The 16,675-nt window shown below is 52.1% G+C and overlaps 2 protein-coding genes and 1 non-coding gene across 9 annotated transcripts in view; 2 read left to right on the top strand and 1 right to left on the bottom strand.

Annotated features, from left to right (window-relative positions):
- LRSAM1 (leucine rich repeat and sterile alpha motif containing 1) overlaps positions 1 to 11,964 on the bottom strand; it is a 45,172-nt gene extending 33,208 nt beyond the window's left edge. The window contains exons 1-10 of one of the 7 annotated variants that reach the window (XM_059072582.2): positions 11,335 to 11,964; positions 10,799 to 11,030; positions 9,076 to 9,179; positions 8,719 to 8,775; positions 8,162 to 8,206; positions 6,668 to 6,745; positions 5,240 to 5,308; positions 3,378 to 3,462; positions 2,285 to 2,406; positions 1,272 to 1,362 (exon numbers count right to left, since the gene is read on the bottom strand). In XM_059072582.2, the coding sequence (XP_058928565.1) occupies positions 1,272 to 1,362; positions 2,285 to 2,406; positions 3,378 to 3,462; positions 5,240 to 5,308; positions 6,668 to 6,745; positions 8,162 to 8,206; positions 8,719 to 8,775; positions 9,076 to 9,147 (619 nt within the window). In that variant the 5' untranslated portion in view covers positions 9,148 to 9,179; positions 10,799 to 11,030; positions 11,335 to 11,964. Of the gene's footprint in view, positions 1 to 1,271; positions 1,363 to 2,284; positions 2,407 to 3,377; positions 3,463 to 5,239; positions 5,309 to 6,667; positions 6,746 to 8,161; positions 8,207 to 8,718; positions 8,776 to 9,075; positions 9,180 to 10,638; positions 11,031 to 11,334 lie in introns of all 7 variants that reach the window. The other 6 variants (XM_067040671.1, XM_067040672.1, XM_067040675.1 and 3 more) reach the window with 6 other exon arrangements.
- RPL12 (ribosomal protein L12) lies at positions 11,445 to 15,146 on the top strand. The gene is made up of 7 exons (XM_059072685.2): positions 11,445 to 11,612; positions 12,172 to 12,245; positions 13,263 to 13,361; positions 13,704 to 13,785; positions 14,389 to 14,475; positions 14,820 to 14,932; positions 15,101 to 15,146. The coding sequence occupies exons 1-7, from the start codon at positions 11,576 to 11,578 to the stop codon at positions 15,104 to 15,106; spliced, it is 498 nt and encodes a 165-aa protein (XP_058928668.1). The 5' UTR covers positions 11,445 to 11,575; the 3' UTR covers positions 15,107 to 15,146.
- Positions 14,175 to 14,304, top strand: LOC131762055 (small nucleolar RNA SNORA65). The gene has a single exon (XR_009337137.1). It is a non-coding gene; the product is annotated as a small nucleolar RNA SNORA65 (small nucleolar RNA).
- Positions 15,147 to 16,675: the final 1,529 nt, after the last annotated feature.

A 16,675-nucleotide genomic window follows, 5' to 3' on the forward strand; every position in this document is an offset into this window, starting at 1 on the left:
CTGTAGGAATTCTTTTTATCTCCTAGGAATAAGTCCTTTGTTGGATATGTATGCATTGCAGATATCAACTCCAACTTTATGGTTTGCCTTTTCTTTCCCCATATGGTGTTTTTTTTTTTTTTTTTTTGCGGTACACGAGCCTCTCACTGTTGTGGCCTCTCCCGTTGCGGAGCACAGGCTCCGGACCCGCAGGCTCAGCGGCCATGGCTCACGGGCTCAGCCGCTCCGCAGCATGTGGGATCTTCCCGGACCGGGGCACGAACCCGCATCCCCTGCATCAGCAGGCGGACTCTCAACCACTGCACCACCAGGGAAGCCCCATAAGGTGTTTTTTGAAGAGGAGAAGTTTTTGATTTAATGAAATCTAATCTATCAGTCTTTTATGGTTGGTGCTGCCTGTCTAAGGAAGAGGTTAATGTTCTTTTTTTTTTTCCCACATGAATATCCAATTGATTCAGAATTGTTTATGGAAAAGACCTTTGCTTTTCTTTCTCATTGCTTGGCAATGGCACCTCTGTCATAAATCAGATGACCATATGTATGCCAGTGTTGGCCATGTTCTAAAATTTCCACAGGTGGACAAAAGCCCCTAATTAAGAACATCCAGGCTGACAGGAGGTAACTGGGTGTACTGCTTTCCCCTCCTGGCACCCAGTCCAGGGGTGGCCCTGGGTTCTAGCCACTCCTCCAAATCCAACCCACGGTGGCCTCTCTCCTGGACGACCCCAGTGACTTCCTGACTGGTCCCCGTCCTTGCTTCCTCCAATCCCTCCTCTTTACTGCAGCTGGAGTGGTCTTTGTAAAAAGCAAATCTGATCAAATCCCTCTCCTGTTTGATACCGGCCGGGTGCCCTCTCCAGCCTCGTCTGTTCCTCTCGCCTCTACTTTTGCACCCAGCCGCTTGGCCTTCTCTCCGTCATGCTTCCCACTCCCCTGCCCCTCCAGGCCCTTCAACATGCACCTCCTTCTGCCAGCAACATCCTTCTCTCTTTTCTAATCATCCCTCAGGTTTCAGTCGAGCCACTTTCTTGGAAAGACCTTCCCCAAGGGCCCAGCCTAAACCAGACGCCCCGTTCTACTCTCTTGTAGCCAAGATCGCTCATCGTACTTCCTTGTGTGACGAACTGCTTTGCCTGTTTCTCCTGCCAGATCTGGAGAGCTCTGAGCAGGCAGGGACCATGGCCTCCCCCAGCCACCTGGCTGGCGCAGAGCAGTCCCAGGTGTCACGTCTGGTGCTCACTGAGTGAAGGAGGCAGGCTGCCTGGTTTTACCTTTACAGAGGAACTGCTGAATGGCCTCGGTGCCGGCGCTGCACACTTCCTGTGGGGGGTAGACCATGGATGACGCGTCCAGGCTCAGAGTCTGCAGACACAAGGGGATCCCTCTTTATACGTCGTTCACTTCACTGCTCAACGCGATCAAGATGTAAGGTCTTTAAAGAGGTAATCAAGTTTGAAACAAAGTCACCTGTCTAGGCCCTAATCCAGTATCAACTGATGTCCTTAAAAGATGAGGAATTTAGGACACAGGCACATATCGAGGGAGGACGATGTGAGGACACAGGGAGAAGACAGCCATCCACAAGCCAAGGAGAGAGGCCTCAGAAGAAACCAACCCTGCCGAGACCTTGATCTTGGACGTCCAGCCTCCAGGAACGTGAGAGAAGGTAAGTCTATAGTTTAAGCTCCCCAGCCTGGGGCGCTCCATTAGGGTAGCCCTGGGAGACTAACACAGTGTCCCCCGTGCTCGCCTTCCCCCGCCCACTACCCCCTGCTCTGAGGAACCTCAGTTTCTGCAGCTCCAAGCTGAGGCCACTCCCTCCCTGACGGCACCCGGGCTCTTTATGCCCTGGACCCTCCAGGCACAGCAACTTCCAACCACATCAGCTTCCCCACTCTTCCCTTAACACGTCCTGGGCCTTCCCACCTCCTGCCTTTTCCCGAACTGTTTCCTCCACCTGGAATGCTCCTGTTACCCATGTCTACTTCTCCAAAGCTTTTTCCTCTTTCAGGGTCTGGCTCAAATACCATGTCTTTCATAGAATGTTAATTAACCCCATCAGGATTTGGCATTATCTCTTCACTCTAGAAATCTGCTTTTCTGCCTCCATCATGGCAGCAAAAGTCACATAATTACAACAGTTCACACAGGCTCTGTGAGCCCCTGAGGACGTTGAGGTCTCTGTGACCCCAGCACCCTGTGACCAGGGCAGGCCTCCAGGAATGTGGGAGGGGAGCGGTGGGAAGGCCACGTGGGACCCCACTGAGGACATCTCCCCACCTACCTCCAGGGTTCGAACGTGCGCCAGCGTCTGCGGCAACCTCTGAACGTCGCTTGCACTGATGTCGAGGGCGCGCAGGCTCCGAAGCTCCCCCAAGGTGTCTGGAAGCTCCTTCAGCCTGTTGTCTGGAGGGACCCCAATGGCACAGCTCAGCACCCCAAAACCCCTTCACCGTCTTCCTGCCTGACTCCCGTGGGGACTCAGGGAGGAGGGGGCCCCCCTCGGAGCCTGGCGCATGTGCCAGGGCCTGGAACCCGAGGCTCCGTAAGGAGAAACACGGCAGTGGAGTTTCAGTGACCTGGGTTCAAGTTCCCATTCCACCGCTTATTAGCTGAGTGACTCCGGAAAACTGACGGCCTCCCTGGACCACAGTTTCCTCATCTGTAAAACGCGGATGATAACACCACGTGGCCTCAGAGGAATATTGAGGGGTTCAACGAGGTCGTGCACGTGAGGTGCTCAGCACAGTGCCTACCACATAGTAAGTGATTAGTAAGTTGCGTACCATTACTTTCCCCATTGTTTACATGTTACACACGGGTAAACTGGGGCACGCTGTACAGAAAGTGCTTAAGGCCAACAAGAAATGAAAGAGTTGGGGGTGTGGGGAGGCACGCGTTAGAATCTCGGCTCTGTCACTATCGCACTGCGTGGTCTGGAGCAAGTCACTGCTCTCTGAGCCTCGTTTTCCTCGCGTGTAAATTGGGGCTAAGGTCCCTTCCTCTCCCCACCTCAGGGACTTGTCATGAGGCTCACGGAACCGCTGAATTTGGAAGCGCTCTTCAGCGGCGGGAAGCACTATTCGGAATCCCTCTCGCCCAGTCAGTCCACCACTGTTCTCAACAGCTGTCAACATCGTCTGCCCTCCTCCCCGTGAGGCCCTGGCTCGGAGGAGTCACAGGAACCCTCCAGATGCCCTGTCTCTGGTTACCATGAAGACGGATGGGCTAGACAGGAAGTCAGACAGCTTAGAGGGACACCTGGGGGCTGGCTGCCCTCGTGCTCAATGGTTCTCAGGAGGCGCACCCTGTGGACGCCGGTTGGGTCAGCCCAGAGCTCACCAAGGGTCGCGTGGACAGGGCTTCCTGGCCCCTACCTTTCACGTTGAGGGTCTGGAGCTGGATCAGGTTCCCAATGGAACGCGGGAGATACGTCAGTTGATTCCTTTCCACGTTCAAGACCTTAGAAAGGGGGAAAAATGGCGTGAGAAGGTGCACACACAGACAACAGTGTCTACCCTGCTTCAGGCCAGGCGCCATCCGGGCACCGCACACACCTCTCTACCTCCTGACGGCCCTGTGAGGAAGATAAAGATTGCTATGATCCCATTTGAGAGATGGGAAGACTGAGGCTCAAGAGTGGTGAAGTCATGTGTCCAGGAGGGCAAAGCCAGACTTTGAACCGAGTTCCTGCTGAGGTCGTATCGTTTATATTGACCAGAGAATAGCCAACAATGGCCCCACAATCAGGGCGGGAGGAAGAAGGGGACGAGCGGATGCAGGGATCCAGGTGAGGCAGCACGTGATGAGGCCTAGTTATCCCAGTGTTAGCAGCAGGAAGCGGAGCTGCATAAAGGCAACGGGATCTGCCCAAGGCTTCAAGGCCGGCAGCTGGTGGTACCGGGATTGAAACCCGGGCTCGCTGGACCCCGAAGGCCACACACCCTCCAGGATGTGGCCTCCTGAGGTGAGCGAGGCTGACAGGATGACACACCAGGAAGCCACTAAAAACAGGTATGATGGAAAGGGAAGCACATTCAAAATAATGTGGCAGATGAATGTCTGATGAACCAAAGGGTGGTTATGAGTTATTATCAGGTATCCAAAGGTTACAAAACTGTGAACGCAGCACTTCTACAAAAATGTATACGTAAACAGTTCCCCAAAGATCCTACAGCCGGGTGTTCACTGTGGCTCTCTCTCAGTGGGGGCAGTGACCACTGTTTATCCGCATGTTCTCCACGTGACCCTGGGCAAGTACAGTCACCCCTCTGGACCCGTTCTCTCTTCTGTAAATGTGCTAACAGCACCCACCTCGCAGGGTGGTTTATTCAAGTCATCTTGAGTCTCCTGCACGTGGGAGGCAGCGTGCTAGGTGAGGACGCGGCCCGCACAGAGACGGCAGTCCGGGAGGGGAGCCAGCTGAGCATAACCAGTCATGACAGACTGCAGTCAGTGCTCTCGGGGAAATACGCGGGTGGAGACGGAGGCGAACAGGATGGATCCACCTCGGCGGGGAGGCCGGGGAGGATTGGCAGGGATGTTTGGGCTGTGATGGAGCAAGAGCCACTCGGGCAGGAGGGAGAGGCTGTGGAGAGGCCCTGCCGGGGCCGGGGCGCAGACGGCCGGAGGGTCTTAGGAGTTGAGTGCAGACAGCGGAGGGGAGAGGGAAGGAAAGGAGGCTGGGAAGACAGGAGGGCCCAGTGTACAGGGTCTGATGGGGCGCAGGGAAGAGAAGGGATTTTAACCTAAGTGTGAAGGGCAGCGCGTCTTCCTCTCTGAACCGGGGACGGTGCTAACACCTGCCTAACAGAGTGGCTGTGAGGAATCAATCAATCGACAGCGCAAGTGAAATGCTTAGCTTGGTGCTGGCATGCAGTGAACGCTCAGTGAATGCAGGGGCCGCCAGCGACGAGGAGCAGGAGTGAGAGGGCGGGTCAGAGTGCCGGCCTCATCACTTGGAAAAGGTAGACTCTCTAGGTGCTCTTTTCCTTTAAAGTTGCGGAAGCTCGTGGTGAAATCCCAAAAGCACGTGCCGAAAATATGGTGGAGAGATGCCCACAGCCCAGACTGCTATGTTGACGCCATCACTGGGCATCTCAGAGCAAACGGGGAGGAGCCGGTGGCACCAAGGGCAGACCTGGCTAGAAAAAGCGCGACCAGAACATTCCAGGTCTGTGTGGCTGCCATTTCTTACTTAGGTGGTCAGAGGTGGGTTTTCTGTTTCCTGAAGCCATACCTGGAGGGCTGTCAGCTGCCCTATATCATCAGGAAGGGCTGTCAGCTGATTATCATGAAGATCCAGAACCTGAGGAAGGGGAACAAGTTTAACACCTAGAAGTCACCAGCTGAGAAGGGCCCTCTGATTTCAGGCTCGGGAGAGACAAGGGTGAGGTAGGGCAGGGGTGCCCCATGCCTCTGGTGTTGAAAGCAGGAGCGCCGACCCTTCCCCCCGGACTAAATGATCATTCCACCTCATTTCCTTTCTAAAAGTATCATACCACTTCCTTCTCTTATTTATCAAATATTTATTTTTACTGTTGAGTGAAAAAAGCAAGCTATGAAACAGTATGCATAGATATTCACATTAAAAACACCTCATGGGGGCTTCCCTGGTGGCGCAGTGGCTGAGAGTCCGCCTGCCGATGCAGGGGACGCGGGTTCGTGCCCCGGTCCGGGAGGATCCCACGTGCCGCGGAGCGGCTGGGCCCGTGAGCCGTGGCCGCTGAGCCTGCGCGTCCGGAGCCTGTGCTCCGCAACGGGAGAGGCCACAACAGTGAGAGGCCCGCGTACCGCAAAAAAAAAAAAAAAAAAATTAAAACACCTCATGGTATAAATACATATTTGCATAGTAAAATACTACCAAATATGCAATAAAATATTGACAGTAGTTCCCTAGAGTGTGAAATTGTATGCTTTTCCTTATGCTTAATTGTATTTCCTAATGTTTTTAAACAATGAAAATGAGCAAAAAATAGGATATATATATACATGTGTGTATGTGCACATACGTACTATAAAATGCATATATATGAAATATATACATAAACATTTTTTAATGTTATCTTTTTTCTGATTATAAAAATAATGCACTTTGGACCAGAAAAATGAAGAGAAGTAAAAACGACCCCTAATCCCTGCGCACCATCAATGAACCGTAAAAACCACTTTGATGTCTACGCTGCCTGGCTTTTCTCCCGCTGTGTGTACCCACCGCCACAGCTTATGGTCCTGTGGAACCACCCCGGGGTCTCAGCTCACATACACCGTGACTCTATCCCAGTCCCTGTCCCTGGGGAGCTGACAGTCGGGAGGGAGGCGCCCCAGCTCACCAAGCCTTCACGCGCTGACCACACGACACCTGGAGTCCCTCCTGTTCCTTCCTGCTTGGGCCCACTGGTCTCACTTGCTGTGAGCTTACGGTTTGCCTCCCCACCTAGCCCCCTAAGGGCAGGGCCTGCGGCTGCTTCCCCTTGCAGCTGCACCCTGCGCAAAGCACAGACAAGGTGCCTGATAGACCATGTGCTGGCTAAACCCCAGAGTCACCGCGACAGTAGGCACGTCTGGCGTAAACTCTGACAGAGGACGCGTGAAGGGAGCACGGGTGCCGGCTACCGCCTGCGACGCCACGCGGAGCCCCCGACGCGTGGGAGGAGGGCCCCAGTACCTTGATGGTGGCGAGGCTCAGGAGGCTGCAGGATTTAGGAAGCAGGGAAGTGAGGTGATTCGTGTGGACAATCAACACCTGTGCGGAAAAGATTTTTGACACGTTAGGCTGAAGAGCAGCAGGGCGGGAAGGTGGGGGCGGGGCAGCCAGCTCAGCACAGGCTGCTAGCGGCCCCGCCCCGCCCACTTCTCTGCTCTTGCAGATGTCGCAAGCGATGTCTCCAAATGTGGAACCAGATGACCTTAAAATCTGGAATTTCCGGGGTGAAAGGGACCTTAGAGGTCTAATTCTACCTTCCATCCTGAGAAGGGATCCCCGTGCAGCTGACCTGATCTTAACCTCCCTCAGCTTCAGGATCTTCTTGTGGAAAATAGAGAAGAAAACATTCCTGTCTGGGGGCTGCCATTGATGGTAAACAAGCGAACAGACAGAAACCACCCGGCCCAGGGCTGGCACGTGGTCCAGCGCCCAATCCGAGTCATAGATTGCTGTTTTTGTTAGGCGGCAACCCCTGCGTGGACACTGCCAGTGTCAAGGAGCTCGCTGCTCTGTTGGTATGGAACACATTTTACCTACGTTCATTTAGATACTTCATTTAGAATACTCTTACCTATCTGCATGCAAGTCTGCAATGCCTTTCTGAAAAATCATTCATTCCACTCTAATCTTCCCTGGGTGACCAGAATGAAATGAGTGTAGTTATTATTATTATTATTTAAATAAATAAATTTATGTATTTATTTATTTTTGGCCGCGTTGGGTCTTCGTTGCTGCACGTGGGCTTTCTGTTGTTGTGGCGAGCCGGGGCTACTCTTTGTTGCGGTGCGTAGGCTTCTCGCTGCGGTGGCTTGTCTTGCTGCAGAGCATGGGCTCTAGGTGCGTGGGCTTCAGGAGTTGTGGCTCGTGGGCTTCAGGAGTTGTGGCTCACGGGCTCTAGAGCGCAGGCGCAGTAGCTGTGGTGCATGGGCTTAGGTCCTCCACGGCATGTGGGATCTTCCCGGACCAGGGCTCGAACCCAAGTCCCCTGCATTGGCAGGTGGATTCTTAACCACTGCACCACCAGGGAAGTCCCGTAGTTTTTATTATTAATAACAATGTGGTTACTCAGTGTCTACTATGTGGCAGGCATTATACTCGGGGCATTTATCTCTCTTTCTACCTGCCTACCTATCTCACTTGTAATTCTAATTAAAGCTCTGTGAGAGCAGAACTACGGATGTCTTCATTTCAGACGTCTTCTCAGATGAAGAAACTGAGATGTAAGAGCCTAAGGAAGTTGCCCAGTTCAGGAGGGGCGAAGCCAGGACTGCAAAGCCAGAGCTGCCTGATGCCAAAGCCTGCTCTCCTGTGAACACACCTGCTGCAGACTGAAAGGGTGCGATTCAGAGAGAAGGGGGATGTCTGTGCCAGGAGGACAACTCTTAGAATTCCCACCTGATTTCAAACAAGCAAACAAGCAATAAATAATTCTCTGAAAATGAAGATCTGTCTCACCTTCTTCTGCAGAACTTTGCATGTTGCAAAAGCCCCAAATGGGATCTAAGATAAGAGAAAGAAGGATCAGTGCCTCCCCTTCTGCCAGTTTTTAACTTGTGCTCTCAGTGGCACACGCGCTGGGGAGAGACGGAGCAGGGGGTGAATAAGTCTAAGGCTGGGGAAAGCAGGGAGGAACGCTGCTTGGGTGGTCAGCCCTCCCTTCCAATCAGCTATCGGGTGACTGACTGCCTGCCCACCCACCCACCTCACCCCCAACAGGTACGCTATGAGAGGCAAAAGAAAGATCTCTGGTGCTTGGCAGAGAATCCCAGGCTCTCCCAGTGCCCTAGGAATCCATGAGTACATTTTCTAGACTTTGTGACTCTTGAAGACTATGCTGAAGCCAAAAGATCATCTCAATTCTCTCGGACAAGAACAAAATCTAAGGAAATGCCTCTTGACAGGAGCTTCTGGCCTTCTAAAAGCCTCAGTCCACATCTATCTTTCCTAGGGACATGTGACCTAAGAAAGAAGGGCGGACAAAAATTCACAGGCAAACCACCGCCCCAGTTTACCTCTGAGAGCTCACATTTAGAGATGTCAAGAATGTCATCTGCCCCAGCTTCTTTTGCCTAGGGATAAAAAGAGTTAAAAAAAAGAGGGTCCATCCTTCCAGAGTGGACAAATCAGGCAAAGAGACATAGGATTAAGGGGCTTCAAGAGATCACAGACACCATCCGGTTCAACTAGTCCATTCTGAAGGTGGACCAATGATCTCTGCTTTAATGGGGCTTGAAGTGCAGCAGGGAAGAGCGTGGACGAGTACTGAGAAGTGTGATCGGCTTATGCAGGGCAAGTGCGGTGCGGAGCCCTGTGGCATGGGGCGGAGGTGGTGATGGGGACGGACTCAGAGGAAATCCATTTTCCCTCACCAGACACATCTGGTACTCCAGCCGTTTCCGAGCCTCCTCACTGGGCTTCCGCTTCCGGAAGAAGAGTGGCATCCTTCCTTTTTCCTAGAGCAATCTTCACAACACTAGGGCACAGGAGAGAAGTTAGGGCCTGGGAACTCTGTCACAGGTCCCCAACACCCAGGACAGGTAGCACAGTAACACAGAGCATGTAGCTGATCTGCTGGACTCTAAGTTCCGTGTGGGCAGGGGCTGTATCCATCTTGACCATCAATCTGTGCCCTGAGCCTGGCACAGCAGGCGCTCAACACTCTTTGTTCTTTGTTGACTAAAAATAAGCAGCAGTATGTGTTGAAAGAGCACAACAGCAAGCCAGATGACCTGGGTTTGAGGCCACATTTGCCCCTGACCCACTGTGAGACCCTGGCATACCCCTTCCCCATTCTGGGCCCCCATCTCTCCTCCACGTTAGACAAGGGGGTTGACTTGGAGAGGCTGCCTCAGGTCCTCCCCCCGGATGCTCCTTGAGGACTCTAACAGACTTGGCTGATGAATCTCTCGTAGGCCCTGGAAGACTATCGCAGTGGCATCAGCAAACCAAACACGACCCCGGGGGACTCAGCTACATCATAACCAAAGAGATTTCTGAGCTAAATAAAAATTCAACAGCAATCTTCAGGCATCTGGACACTCTCACAGTTACTATTCCATTTGATTCTCGCCACAGCCCTCTTTATAGTAACAAAACCGATGCTCATCACGTTCAGCAATCTGGTTATACAGCCTGGATTGCAGCAAAACCACTCTGGAACTCTGCTCTTTCAAGTCCCGATCCTGTGGAGTTTGCCCAACTCCTTGGTGCTTCAGTAACTGAGCACACATTAAGTGTACCGTCCTGAACTCAGAAGCCAGGTACTCGCTGCCTGCCCGGTACCAGAAAATAGCAGATTTGATATGGGACAGCAACGGGCCAGGAAGCAACCATACAGGGAAGCTTATGGTTAACAGCATGGGCTTTGAGATGAAATAGAATTTTTTTCTTTTTGGTTTTTTTCTTTGTTTAACTGGTTTTGAATCCCAGATCTGTCACCCACCAACCATGTCCCCCCTTGGTTCACCTCTCTGAGCCTCAATCTCCTCATCTGTAAAGTGTGAGTAATAATGTTACCAACACTTGGTTCTCTTTGGATCCAGTGATTTCCATATTTGCAAAGCCCATAGCACAGTACCTGGCACATGACGAGTGCCCAATATATGTTAACCACGTAGCACCACACATCTAACAAACATTTATTCAGGGCCTACTACAGCTGAAGGATCTAGGGAGAAAGGGGCCACGGAGAAGATGCAGTTGAAGAAGACACACACCCATTCCTCAGGGGGGAGGCGTAGAGGTCACAGGTCCCTGCCAATAGAGGTGAAGGCTGTCTGGGGAGCTGGCCAAGCCTGCAGAGCTGGCTCAGGCTCCTCTTGTCACCCCACCTGTCTGCAGGGATGGGGAATGATCTAAAAACAGCCCTCCCCCATCTCTCCCCGATGACCAGCTCTTATCCTCCTGCTCCCCAATGACTAACTTCCCCTCACCTCCTCCGCAAAGGCCACCTCTCCTCCATTCCTCCTAGAAGATCAGCTCTTCCCGACCTGCTCCCGGATGTCCACGCCTCATCCATCCCCTCCCCCGACGTCCAGCACAGATAGGAAGAGCCACACCCTCCTCCCCTGGCTGGGGTGGGCAGTGCCCAACCTTGCTTTGCGGATACACAGGTCTCCGACGTTCGTTCCCTCTGGTGGACCTCAAGGCAGGCCGATCACTCGCAGGTCTTGGTCATGGAAGCCGGGTGACAGACCACCCGGCAAAGGCCCGGCGGAGCCACAGTTTGCTCTTCTCCAAACGCAGGAACTGGGGACCGAAACTCAGAATCTCAGAAAGTCAAGCAGACCAGGATGACGAAGTCTGAGACCGAAGACCGCAGAATCTTGGAATTAAGAGTTGGACCGGATTTAGACTCTAATAAAATTGTTTTAATAGCTAAAATGCCCACATCACGAGGGAGTTAGAAGGGGGTAGGGGATCGCCGTGGCCGTGGTGTCTCGGAATGCTGGTGCGGACCCGCAGGAGAGGGGCGGGGTTCTGGGATAGAGTGACAGGGACTATGGGGTGACCCTCAGGGGGAATGGGCAGCAACGGAGCCTGAGATCTCGGGAGCAGCGCTCTGCTGTCTGCCTCCCCCGGGAGAACTGCCCCGAACCCCCCCTTCAGAACCCATAGCTACAGCTCACCGCGGTGCCTGCTTCTCCAGCCTTCAGCCTTAGGTGCCTGCCCACAAGCAATATGGCACCAAGGGCGTCGCTGCAAGATGGGGCGGAGACGGCAGTTCTCGCGAGACCCGCACTTTCAGGCCTTTAACTGGCGCAAGTGCCCCGTCTTCCGGTCTTTTGGCTTTCGGCTCGGAGGAGGCTCAGGTGCAACTTTCTTCGGTCGTCCCGAATCCGGGTTCATCCGACACCAGCCGCCTCCACCATGCCGCCTAAATTCGACCCCAACGAGATCAAAGTCGGTGCGTGCTTTAGATGTGGCCGGGGCTTCGGGATGGAGCATCCCTCCCCGCGTTCCGTCCGGCTTGCGGCCTCCGCCGCAATTGCCTTTCCCACGGCGGGTTTTAGAGCCGCTGCCCCCTAGAGGCTGGTCTTCTGGTGCTGCGTTCAGGGCGCTGTGTGGTCCTGGCCGAGCCTCTTTCTGGGCCTCAGCTTACCCACGTGTAGATTGGGGGGCAGGACCGGATGACCTGTGGCGGCTTTGCAGCCCCCACCCTTAGGGTAAGGTTTGTCTCCGGGCGCGTCCCCCTAGGCTGCGTTGGCCGGCGGCCGCGGCTTCCTCCACGCTGGCGCGGTGTGGGCCTCGGCAGCGGTAGCCAAGCGGAAGGCCGCTGTCCCACGTGGCGCTTGGAGCGGTCCACGCCTTGCGGGGAGGGGTGTCCTGCCTCGCTCCCCCCGAGGTTTTTGGGGCAGTTTTGAGAAGAGGCAGAAGGTGGTGTGGCCAGGCCCGGAAAGATGGGTTGGGAGGGCTGTGACTTGCGGGCTCCCCTTGCGGAGGCACTGATCCTTTCCTTCTCCCAGTGTACCTGAGGTGCACCGGTGGGGAAGTCGGTGCCACGTCTGCCCTGGCCCCCAAGATCGGCCCCCTGGGTCTGGTAAGTCATCCTTGTGGAGGGGCGCTTTTTGTATGCGGAGAGTAGAGTTCGACTCTGGCGTGTGCAAACACGATTGGGTCTGAGGTGCCCCTGACAGTGAGCGGTTGCCCTCCCCGGGTAGGCCTGAACTGGCACTAGCCATCACAGAAAGATTGTATGTAAAGATGGAACCTGGTACCTTGAACCTGTAACTTTCCAGTGCCTCTTAGCTGTTGCTCTTAGTGTCCCTGAGAGACGGGATAGAGGAGGTTTTGAGTGGCTTAATGACACCGCATAGCCTGCTTGGCCTGTTTCCTAGGGAGATGGGCATATGGCTGCTGGTGAGATAAAATGGGGTGTGACCTGAAGATCTCGGTGAACGGTACAGCAGCTTGTATTAACAACTCTGCTCTGAACCTACTGGTTAATATGGTTAGCTTTACCTAGGATCAGACCAGTTTACCTGCTTTGTCCTCCATTTTATACTCTTTACTTCCTTTGTCTTGAATATAATCAGGCCTTTATTCCTTGAGCAGTGGTCTCCTGTCTGCAAAGCTTTCCCACCATGGTTTTGCTTAAGCAGTGTCCTCATTACTCTTCCTTGGGCCTTAGCTCAGCTGGCACTCACTGGACATCTCTGCTGTTTAGGGAATTGTAAAGGGGGCAAGTGCCCAGACCTCATCCCCACAGATTGACTAGGGTTGGTCAGACACAAGGACCTGGTGTCTTTAAAGAGGCCCCCGGTGATTCAAATGTAAGAGTGTTGAAAATTACCACATAGGTCCTTAGGAGAGGGTAGGTAGATAAGGGCCCTGGTCCCATTGTGGCCTTGAACCTGCAGTTTACAGCCCTGGACCAACTAAACCTGCAGCCTCAGTTTTCCAGTTTAGTATGGTGATAGCCATGCCTTGATTGGGCAGGCAAAGTTAAACGTGTTTCAAACAGCTTGCTTGTGCTGCCAAGTGAGAAGGACTGGGCAGATTTTCAGACTGCTTCGATGTAGGGCATGGTGTGATTATATACCTTTTATTTCTGCAGTCTCCAAAAAAAGTTGGTGATGACATCGCCAAGGCAACTGGTGATTGGAAGGGTCTGAGGATTACAGTGAAACTGACCATTCAGAACCGACAGGCCCAGGTACTTGGTTTGAGGGAGGGCACAGGTAGGGATTCCTGGGAGGAAGGGTTTTGCTGACATGGTCACCTGCCATCAGTGGTGAGGTAGGAGCAATTTTATCTGTGGGGAAGGCTTTTGAGAGCATGGGTCAGATATTAACTCTTCTCACTTTTGAGACATTGGGTAAATCACTTATGTTTGCTGGGGTAGGAGGCATTTCAGGTTGTGAAAATTAACCTGAATGTACAGTAAATGCAGAGTCTGGCCCATGGATTCTGAGAGCCAAGGTGCATGGTAGTATTGGTTATTCTCATTAGAGGGTGGGGTAGGGTATGTTATTCCCATTGAGAATCTCTTCCGCAGATTGAGGTGGTACCTTCTGCCTCTGCCCTGATCATCAAAGCCCTCAAGGAACCACCAAGAGACAGAAAGAAGCAGAAAAACAGTGAGTGGCTTTTTCCCTGGTAGTATGTGAGTGGTATTGTGTGCCCAGTGTTTGATACACAGCTGCACGTGCTCCCTTTAATGAAACCTAGGGATGGCACAGGTATTTGTTAAGCTGTTACAGAGCTAGGCACTGCCAAGAAGTGCCATGTGGCTCTCCCCAGTCCCTGGTGTGGAACAGATCCCACTCAACACTTGCAGGAGGGACATGTTCAGGCAGGGTGAAGCAACTTAAGATAACCAGTAATCAAGAAAGAGCAGCTTCCTAGCTGGATTACAGATCCTATGGACAGCTTTAATCAACCTGAGTCACTTCAGCGTGTTTTTTCTCCTCTTCAAAACAGTCCCTTCCACATAAGGTTAGCAGAGACTTGATTTTGTCCCTAGCCACCCGCCACTGCACCTGACCAGTTTTCTGTTGGCTGGTGCAGTCCAGTGGTGAGCTGATACTAAACCCCAGCTTAGGAAACAGGGTTGTTCTTCATGTGGATGACTCTGTGCCGAAAGCATGGGAACAGGTTAGAAATGGATGAGGGAGGACTGACTGGTGTGCTCTGCTCTGGCCTCACGTGGTCACAAAGCTTTTGCTGTTTATTTTCTGCAGTTAAGCACAGTGGAAACATCACTTTTGATGAGATTGTCAACATTGCCAGACAGATGCGGCATCGATCTTTAGCTAGAGAACTCTCTGGTAAGAACAGAACAGTACGGGGCCACCTTAACTGTCACGACAGCAAGATGTATTCACTTAGTGGCATTTTCCCACTTAGAGGGGACTTTATTCTGTAAGACCTGAAATTGGGGTGTGGTGTCTTTCTGGGTTTGAAAGAATCTGGGTATCATAGGACCTGTGGACATTTTTGCATTCAGAGCTTTTAAATATATGGAGCTATGAATTGTGGATTAGGGGAGCAGTGATGATTATTCCTGTATCCCACAAAATAGTTACTCCTCTCCTTGCCTGTATTTCCCCACTGGTATCTGAGGATTGTGAGGGACGACGGGCCCTCTGATTCCACCTTTTCTTAATTATAGGAACCATTAAAGAGATCCTGGGGACTGCCCAGTCTGTGGGCTGCAATGTTGATGGCCGCCACCCTCACGACATCATAGATGACATCAACAGTGGTGCGGTGGAATGCCCAGCTGTAAGTGACTTAATGCAATCATTTGCTTAAAATTAGGGTGAAAACTGAAGGGGAAGCTAGTGTATCCTTGGGGAAAAGGTGGAAAATTCTAGAAGTCAATAGTGGGGTTGGGAGATAAGGTTTTTTTGTCCTATTACTGAGAGGTTTTTTTTTTTTCCTTTTCCACAGAGTTAAGAACTGCAAAGAAAAATAATAAAGGGTTATTTGACAACCAGTGGACTTTATGATGCCTCTTCCTTGGGGGAGCCTAGGCTTTATGGTCAAATGGTGGTCACTGAGGCCAGGGTGACGGAATCTGGGGATGAAGCAGCAATCTGGACAACACATTTCTGTCCTGTATGGGACTAGCTCAGAAAATACCTAGAAAGGAAGTCTGCTTTTTGGAGACACATTCATAGAGCTCCTCAAGAAAAAGTTCTTAGTCAGAAAGTCAGAAAGGGTTAGGAGTTAAACATAATAAACACCCAGGGAAGGAGCTCTTCATCCCAAACCAATTTAATCATTTGGTGGGTTCTGGGCCCAGGGCCCATGATTCAAGGCTTTGCTCTCCATTCCAGTGTACAGCTGTGGTTCAGAACCACTGATGGGACAACCAAAGAACCTGACCTTTTGAGTCCTCTTCTGTAGTTAGCAGCTCCTAGGTCTACCCTGTTTTGCTTTAAACCAGTCACAGACTATTTTCTAATTAATGCTTTCACCTTTCCTAAGCCTCTCCCTTGTCTTTTCCTTAGTTCTGTTCCTTTTGAGTTTCTAGAGCTCGTCACTCACTTTCACCTTATTTGATATGCAATGAATGAACCTCAAACACCTGGACACTGAGACAAAGCTACCCAAGCAGCTTGAAGTACCACCTGGAAGGGGCTTCTGGGCACTAGCCTAAAGGGAGTTGGGAATGACGGTGCCAAGAACTTCGTTTCCCTGCCATTAGTCACTTGGCTGTCCCATTTGGTCATGGTGGTTTAGGTGGTTTTTAATCACAGGTGCAAGCAGGGGTGGAAAACTGCTTTAGTGGAAAGGACTGCCCGAGATCGCTGGAGTGAGGAACATTCCAGGACACATGGCACGTCAGCAAGAAATCAAAGCTAGAGGCCTTGGGTGATGGCTGAGGGTACAACCAGCTTACCTTACAGTAGACCAGTAATGGGGAGTCTCAAATCGGGCTTACCTAACCAAAAACCAAGCAAGCTCACAGCAGTTTATAAGTGCTGAGATGAGATCTACACCAGTCGAGTGCAAGGGAGAAAGGAAGCAGGCCAACAGGCTAAAGAGCTTGATTTAAAAGCTGTCAGGAAGAGGGGAAGGTAAAAATGACTCGCCTGCCTCTGAGCCAGGGAAAGCATGGCTGCTGTCACGTTGCCCCAGTTTTGTTAGCCTTCCCTCCCTTAGGCACTCCGTTTAAAGGTATGTGCCTTGCTGAGGGATTTCATTAGCTTCTTCCTGCACCCTCAACCTCACTGTCCTTCCTCAGTCTTTTCTTGACAGCAGTAACTAGAATAGAGCACTTGAGCAGCTCAGAAAGTGCAGGTTGTGTGCAGCTGTGTCTAGATTCAGCATCCCTCCCCTAGCCCCATTCTAGTAACAGCTGGCTCTAGAATCCCTTTCCTCACTTGAATTCACTCCCCCAAATCTTAAACCTCAGTGGCCCCACTACGGGGAATACTCTTTCCCAGCTAATGTTCTTGATTCTCCTGTTGCAACAGCCCTCATTCAAGCAGAGACTACTACGACCAGACCACTGCCAAA

Source organism: Kogia breviceps, chromosome 8 (genome assembly GCF_026419965.1).
Source record: "Kogia breviceps isolate mKogBre1 chromosome 8, mKogBre1 haplotype 1, whole genome shotgun sequence".
Taxonomy (NCBI): domain Eukaryota; kingdom Metazoa; phylum Chordata; class Mammalia; order Artiodactyla; family Physeteridae; genus Kogia; species Kogia breviceps.